At 31.1% G+C, this 9,051-nt stretch overlaps 1 protein-coding gene across 1 annotated transcript; it reads left to right on the top strand.

Moving 5' to 3' along the window:
• Positions 1-7,876: 7,876 nt before the first annotated feature.
• Positions 7,877-9,051, top strand: LOC124445111. Its single transcript, XM_046995819.1, has 4 exons — positions 7,877-7,974; positions 8,178-8,457; positions 8,572-8,747; positions 8,847-9,051. Exons 1-4 carry the CDS (start codon positions 7,877-7,879, stop codon positions 9,037-9,039), a joined length of 747 nt encoding a protein of 248 aa, XP_046851775.1. The 3' UTR covers positions 9,040-9,051.

The raw sequence follows: 9,051 nt of genomic DNA, 5'->3' as shown, positions 1-9,051 counted from the left end.
TCCACACAAATACAAGGAAAAATAAACGCAAATATCAATGTATTGAAGAAATTGTGTTGTTTCCATTGAGTTCTATAAGACCTGGAGGGGAAACGTCAACCAAATTACTATAAATTATCAGCGCGCGGCCGCGTGGTCAAAAACATGGCGGATTTTGGTTGTCAAAGTCAGCGGAAAGACGCGGGCTCATAAAATGAAATTTTTTTCGCCCACCCGGATTTGACAACCACAATTGCGATTATATAAAATATCAATGCCAAGCACAAAAACTTTAGAAATTTTATCTTTAAAACATGCTGCAAACTTGTTTGGTATACGGATGCTGAAGTAATGCCAGAAAAGGAAACATTTCATGACACCGGTAAGCAACGTAAGATTGTTTACTATTTAAAGTGTTCAGTGTTTTGTTTTAAGTCGATACTTGAAGTGTGATGGCATATATTTTGTGAATGTTTTTACTCCTAAGTTGTAATTTAAGTTATGTTTATCCAGTCTTATTTGTTCTTTACTTAATCGATTGCTAGACGAGGCAAAGCAACCAGTTCTTATCGAGATATGCATATCTTAAAACTCCTTGTTTCAACTGAGTTGAAATGGAGGATTTTTTCATATTTTTCTGAAAATATGAAGCAAATATTAAGGACAGAGCTGTATTGAAATCAAATGCAGTGCAGGATTAATTAGTGAGCTCTTTGGTACATGTCGTACAATAAAAAATACCTGTATTAAACAGCTAGCCTGGACAATTTGACAGATTATGGACAATCATATTGATGGTGTGTAAAGGTTTGCTTTATGCTAAAAGTTTTATAAATCCAGCCATCTGGTGTTTCTGTAAATGAATTGTTTGTTACATAGTGTAGTAAACAGGTTAGTACATCAAAATCAAGATAAAAACTACTTTGTTCAATAATGTGCCAAATTTTGCTCCTACCTTGAAATATTTGCTCAAGAAAAGCTTATCATGACATGCATGAAACATTAAATACAGTACTGCGTCATCTGACAAAGTCCACATGTTTTTCAATTCCAGGTGATTAAAAATTCACATAAGATGCATCGGTTGCAATGAAGTTGAATGTGGAAGAAGCAAAAATTGATGGCAAAGAACTTTTTATGTCTTTTGAAGAATTACGATATCATTTAAAAGAATAAGAGTAGCAATCTAGTAAAAGAAGCGACATCTGTCTTCAACATGAGACTTGTTTTTGACCACGGGGTCCAGGCCCCTTTGCCCCTCCAGGTCTTTTAGAGCTCAATGGTCGGCACTAGATCATGGTCAACTAACGTACGCGCCCACATATTATTCTTATTATGTCAGCGGTAAGTAACAATTGACGAATATTCATGTTTCATTTTACGAATGATTTTACCGCACTACATATTGCGTTTGCATATGGCAATAAGGCAAATTGGCAATAGAGAAAGCGATAAAAGATTACAAAGATTTCAATTCAATTTTGGTCAGATGTACTTTCTTTAAAATGTCTGCCTTGCAGAAGTAATGGATTGACTACCGTGAAATTGGCACCACATTGGGCACAACATTCAACACAACATTCATCACAACATTCAACACCACATTCAACTAAAATTTATCATTCAAAATGATAAATCGAAAAATCGTCTTTAAAACACGTTTTCCATCAAATAAAATAGTAAAAAACAATTCTTAACTGTTTATTATTATTTTACTGTCCTAACCATCACAAAAATGTATAAAAGTCAAGAAATTGAAGAAAACACTAAGATTTATATTACAGTGTACTTTCCATTTCTCTTAATTAGCGTATAACTTAAAACTACACGGTAGAATTTTTAAACTTGGCCAGAATATAGATAATTATATTGCCTAAAATATATCCAAAATCTGGAGAGTGCACAAAAATATAAATGATAGAAAAACATCTACAAAGTCGGATGACACGAATACGCGTAATATAATATTATATAATTAACTTCCTATATCCAGGTATCTTTGCAAACAAAGGCCTATAAATAAAAAACTACACGGTAGAATTTTTTTAAACTTGGCCATACTGTTGATATGTTTATTCTCTAAAATATATCCAAAATCTGGAGAGTGCACAAAAAAATAAGTTGTAGAAAATCATCGGCAAAGTCGGATGACACGAATACGCGTAATATAATATTTAATAATTAACTTCCTATATCAAGGTATCTTTGCAAACAAAGGCCTGTAAATAAAAAACTACACGGTAGAATTTTTTTAAACTTGGCCATATTACAGATATTTTTATTGTCTATAACATATCCAAAATCTGGAGAGTGCACAAAAATATAAAAGGAATAGTATTCCTTGAGAATAAACCGTGAAGTTGGCACCACATTCGACAAACAGCTCTATAGCTAAAAAACTACACGGTAGAATTTTTTTAAACTCAAGTATATTATAGAATTTTATATTGTCTAAAATATATCCAAAATTTGGAAAGTGCACAAAAATATAAATGATAGAAAAACATCGGCAAAGTTGGATGACTCAAATGCGCGTAATATAATCTTGTATAAATAAGTTAAGAATTCCGGTTCTTTAACAAACAAAGACCTATAAATAAAAAACTACACTGTAGAATTTTTTTAAACTTGGCCATACTGTTGATATGTTTATTCTCTAAAATATATCCAAAATCTGGAGAGTGCACAAAAAAATAAGTTGTAGAAAATCATCGGCAAAGTCGGATGACACGAATACGCGTAATGTAATATTATATAATTAGATTCCCATATCCAGGTAAATTTGCAAACAAAGGCCTATAAATAAAAAACTACACGGTAGAATTTTTTTAAACTTGGCCATATTACAGATATTTTTATTGTCTATAACATATCCAAAATCTGGAGAGTGCACAAAAATATAGAAGGAATAGTATTCCTTGAGAATAAACCGTGAAGTTGGCACCACATTCGACAAACAGCTCTATAGCTAAAAAACTACACGGTAGAATTTTTTTAAACTCAAGTATATTATAGAATTTTATATTGTCTAAAATATATCCAAAATTTGGAAAGTGCAAAAAAATATAAATGATAGAAAAACATCGGCAAAGTTGGATGACTCAAATGCGTAATATAATCTTGCATAAATAAGTTAGAATTCCGGTTCTTTAACAAACAAAGACCTATAAATAAAAACTACACGGTAGAATTTTTTTAAACTTGGCCATACTGTTGATATGTTTATTCTCTATAATATATCCAAAATCTGGAGAGTGCACAAAAAAATAAGTTGTAGAAAATCATCGGCAAAGTCGGATGACACGAATACGCGTAATATAATATTTAATAATTAACTTCCTATATCAAGGTATCTTTGCAAACAAAGGCCTATAACTAAAAAACTACACAGTAGAATTTTTTTAAACTTGGCCATACTGTTGATATGTTTATTCTCTATAATATATCCAAAATCTGGAGAGTGCACAAAAAAATGATTTGTAGAAAATCATCGGCAAAGTCTAATATAAAATTCTATAATATACTTGAGTTTAAAAAAATTCTACCGTGTAGTTTTTTAGCTATAGAGCTGTTTGTCGAATGTGGTGCCAACTTCACGGTTTATTCTCAAGGAATATATTCCTTTTATATTTTGTGCACTCCAGATTTTGGATATGTTATAGATAAAAATATCTGTGTATGGCCAAGTTTAAAAATTCTACTGTGTAGTTTTTATTTACAGGCCTTTGTTTGCAAAGATACCTTGATATAGAAGTTAATTATTAAATAATATATTACGCGTATTCGTGTCATCCGACTTTGCTGATGATTTTCTACAACTATTTTTGTGCACTCTCAGATTTTGGATATATTTTAGAGAATAAACATATCAACAGTATGGCCAAGTTTAAAAAAATTCTACAGTGTAGTTTTTTATTTATAGGTCTTTGTTTGTTAAAGAACCGGAATTCTTAACTTATTTATGCAAGATTATATTACGCGCATTTGAGTCATCCAACTTTGCCCATGTTTTCTATCATTTATATTTTTGTGCACTTTCAAATTTTGGATATATTTTAGACAATATAAAATTCTATAATATACTTGAGTTTAAAAATTCTACCGTGTTTTTAGCTATAGAGCTGTTTGTCGAATGTGGTGCCAACTTCACGGTTTATTCTCAAGGAATACTATTCCTTCTATATTTTTGCACTCTCCAGATTTTGGATATGTTAGACAATAAAATATCTGTAATATGGCCAAGTTTAAAAAAATTCTACCGTGTAGTTTTTTATTTATAGGCCTTTGTTTGCAAATTTACCTGGATATGGGAATCTAATTATATAATATTACATTACGCGTATTCGTGTCATCCGACTTTGCCGATGATTTTCTACAAATTATTTTTTTGTGCACTCTCCAGATTTTGGATATATTTTAGAGAATAAACATATCAACAGTATGGCCAAGTTTAAAAATTCTACAGTGTAGTTTTTATTTATAGGCCTTTGTTTGAGTTACCTGGATATGGAAGTTAATTATATAATATTATATTACGCGTATTCGTGTCATCCGACTTTGCCGATGATTTTCTACAACTTATTTTTTTGTGCACTCTCCAGGTTTTGGATATATTTTAGAGAATAAACATATCAACAGTATGGCCAAGTTTAAAAAAATTCTACCGTGTAGTTTTTTATTTATAGGCCTTTGTTTGCAAAGATACCTGGATATAGGAAGTTAATTATATAATATTATATTACGCGTATTCGTGTCATCCGACTTTGTAGATGTTTTTCTATCATTTATATTTTTGTGCACTTTCCAAATTTTGGATATATTTTAGACAATATAAAATTCTATAATATACTTGAGTTTAAAAAAATTCTACCGTGTAGTTTTTTAGCTATAGAGCTGTTTGTCGAATGTGGTGCCAATTTCACGGTTTATTCTCAAGGAATACTATTCCTTTTATATTTTTGTGCACTCTCCAGATTTTGGATATGTTATAGACAATAAAAATATCTACAATATGGCCAAGTTTAAAAAAATTCTACCGTGTAGTTTTTTATTTACAGGCCTTTGTTTGCAAAGATACCTGGATATAGGAAGTTAATTATTAAATATTATATTACGCGTATTCGTGTCATCCAACTTTGCCGATGATTTTCTACAACTTATTTTTTTGTGCACTCTTCAGATTTTGGATATGTTATAGACAATAAAATATCTACAATATAGCCAAGTTTGAAAAATTCTACCGTGTTTTTTATTTATAAGGCTTTGTTTGTTAAAGAACCGGAATTCTTAACTTATTTATGCAAGATCATATTACGCGCATTTGAGTCATCCAACTTTGCCGATGTTTTTCTATCATTTATATTTTGTGCACTTTCCAAATTTTGGATATATTTTAGACAATATAAAATTCTATAATATACTTGAGTTTAAAAATTCTACCGTGTAGTTTTTAGCTATAGAGCTGTTTGTCGAATGTGGTGCCAACTTCACGGTTTATTCTCAAGGAATACTATTCCTTTTATATTTTGTGCACTCTCCAGATTTTGGATATGTTATAGACAATAAAATATCTACAATATGGCCAAGTTTAAAAATTCTACCGTGTAGTTTTTATTTATAGGCCTTTGTTTGCAAAGATACCTTGATATAGGAAGTTAATTATTAAATATTATATTACGCGTATTCGTGTCATCCGACTTTGCCGATGATTTTCTACAACTTATTTTTGTGCACTCTCCAGATTTTGGATATATTTTAGAGAATAAACATATCAACAGTATGGCCAAGTTTAAAAAAATTCTACCGTGTAGTTTTTTATTTATAGGCCTTTGTTTGCAAAGTTACCTGGATATGGGAATCTAATTATATAATATTACATTACGCGTATTCGTGTCATCCGACTTTGCCGATGATTTTCTACAAATTTTTTTTTTGTGCACTCTCCAGATTTTGGATATATTATAGAGAATAAACATATCAACAGTATGGCCAAATTTAAAAAAATTCTACCGTGTAGTTTTTTATTTATAGGCCTTTGTTTGCAAAGATACCTGGATATAGGAAGTTAATTATTAAATATTATATTACGCGTATTCGTGTCATCCGACTTTGCCGATGATTTTCTACAAATTATTTTTTTGTGCACTCTCCAGATTTTGGATATATTATAGAGAATAAACATATCAACAGTATGGCCAAGTTTAAAAAATTCTACCGTGTAGTTTTTATTTATAGGCCTTTGTTTGCAAAGATACCTGGATATAGGAAGTTAATTATATAATATTATATTACGCGTATTCGTGTCATCCGACTTTGTAGATGTTTTTCTATCATTTATATTTTTGTGCACTCCAGATTTTGGATATATTTTAGGCAATATAATTATCTATATTCTGGCCAAGTTTAAAAAAATTCTACCGTGTAGTTTTTAAGTTATACGCTAATTAAGAGAAATGGAAAGTACACTGTAATATAAATCTTAGTGTTTTCTTCAATTTCTTGACTTTTATACATTTTTTGTGATGGTTAAGGACAGTAAAATAATAATAAACAGTTAAGAATTGTTTTTTACTATTTTATTTGATGGAAAACGTGTTTTAAAGACGATTTTTCGATTTATCATTTTGAATGATAAATTTTAGTTGAATGTGGTGTTGAATGTTGTGATGAATGTTGTGTTGAATGTTGTGCCCAATGTGGTGCCAATTTCACGGTAGTAATGGATTGATAGTACTTTACTGGACCTAAGGAGAACAATGTAATGTTATAAAGTAGAAATGGACTCTATTTGTATTATAGATATGATATTAAATATTTTCCTGTTATTTGTAGTACTAATAAAAATTATTATAGATACAACATACATGATAAACACACCCATCTAGATTCGTATCTTCAAATTTTTTTCCAAGCTTCCTGCATAATAATATAAAGTTTGTGTGTTTAATGTGTTTGACTGTTTGTCCATACTTGCTTGTAATTTTCTGATTTGAGTTAATACACAGGTGTGGTAACTTTTTAAACTTTGTTAAAGTTATTGTCAGGAAATTTTGAAAACTCATTGCCTCCAGCAGTGCCATCCACACAGTGAACCACAATCTAACTTAAGTGCTCATTAAATGAAATGGGTGGTTTTCAAATGAGCAAATTGATTTATCATGAAAAATTGATAGGTGATCATAGTACAGGTGCAGCCAGATTGAATGTAAAGTTGTGATATCAATCACATTAGCTAATTCATATGTTCCTGAAAATACTTTACAACAAGAAATGGTGACAATATATCTTAACATGTAACACTGGGTATTCTCTACATTCAACTCTGGCAAAAATTTTAAAATTGAATCTCTGAGCACCAAAATAAATTCTATTATGGAAAAACAGATTGTTCAGAAAAACCTTTGAGCATATAATTCCTTCCATTGTCAAAGGATTTTTCGAACAGTTTAAAAGGCTCCCACCTGCTTTTGTTATGCTTGTGGCATAGACCCAGTGCTGTAGAACATAACTTGCCGTAGATGAAACACTCTCAAATAGTGAAATGTAATTGTAAAAAGTCATTACATGATGTCATAGTGTTTGCAAATAATATTACCACTTAACATGAACAAGTTTCTTTATCAATTTTGTAAACTAAAAATCTTTGTCAGGTTGGGGTGCTCTGTGCTCTGCAATGACCATCCATAATTTCATGAAGAATGCTCAATTTCCATGCACCCACCTCCCTAACAGCATTGAATGCACCATTTCTTGATTTTATGGTCATATGAGAAGATACAATGCATTTGGCTATGTTTTTCGAGCAACAAAAAATTCACATTTTCCTACATTGTAAAATTGCAACTTGCCATACGTATATTCTATGAGAATCCAAACATAAAAAGCGCAGGAAATCATCATGGAATTGTTGCCAAATGCTAGTTCAAAAATGGAGTTTCCAGTTGTTGTCACTTGGAAAGTTAATGTTTTAAAGTTTTCCAATTCACATCTTTTGAGGTATGCACTGCCGTTGTTTTTCTTATGTGTCCGATCAAATGTTTGTTACATCGTTGTTGCTGTCTTCATATCCCAAAATTAGGACATGGATTCCATATCAGAAGTCCTGAACATCATCAGTCAAGAGAATCCACTGTGGAAACCTAAAAACATAATGGTTGATTTTTCATTAGCTGAAATTGGAAATTGGAGCAATCAAACAGTGTATTCCAAGTAAGACGAAACAAAGCAATAGCCTTTTTTGAAGAAAATGCTTTTGCAATTTTCATCGAGAGAAGGCGTGGAACGAATGGATTAATTAAGCGCAGTAATGGAACGTATCTTTACAAACATGAGTTATTACAACTGCTGCGAAATATTGCAAATAGCACAAGTCAAATCGCATTACAGAAAATCATTGATGCATTGAAAAACAGCCATCTGTGGAAAGAATCGCTGCAACTGCAGAAATACTTTGATGAATTTTGGGGATTACACTTGCAGGTATTAATCTCTTCTATTTTATGCGTTTTAATATCAGTACGCTAAACTGCTCAAAACTGATACTACCTATCTAACCTATGTGTGTTTATATAAATATATACATTACTTTTCTAGAAATGGGTGCGTTTTTACAGGGATGAATCGTTGCGCGTTGCCATTTATACAAACAACGGAGTGGAAAGGCAAAATAACTGGTTAAAGGATTCATATTTAGAGGACAGACGAAATCATTCGATAAGTGATCTCGTCAATATATTACTCACACAGTTCCTGCCTGATAGCTACAAAAAGTATTGTGCATACTGTTTTTTTTTATAAGATGTTCGCAATCAGTGAGCTTTAACGATAATCAAAAAAGTATAAGTGTACTTACAATTTTCTCTTTATAGATATAAGGAACAGAATATCAAATCATCCGATTCGTACATGACTGCTTTCTTTCCACAACAGATTATTGCTCCAACTAAATCCAAAATGTTAGAAATAAGTGTGTTAAAAAAGCCAAACAAATTCAGGATGAGCTTTACATTTTGGATGATGAGAAAGTTTTGGACAAAACCCTGGAGATGTTACAAGAGGTAATACAATACACAA

This window comes from Xenia sp. Carnegie-2017, unplaced genomic scaffold, assembly GCF_021976095.1.
Source record: "Xenia sp. Carnegie-2017 unplaced genomic scaffold, XeniaSp_v1 HiC_scaffold_22, whole genome shotgun sequence".
Taxonomy (NCBI): Eukaryota; Metazoa; Cnidaria; class Anthozoa; order Malacalcyonacea; family Xeniidae; genus Xenia; species Xenia sp. Carnegie-2017.
This window is presented reverse-complemented; position numbering and strand designations above follow the sequence as displayed.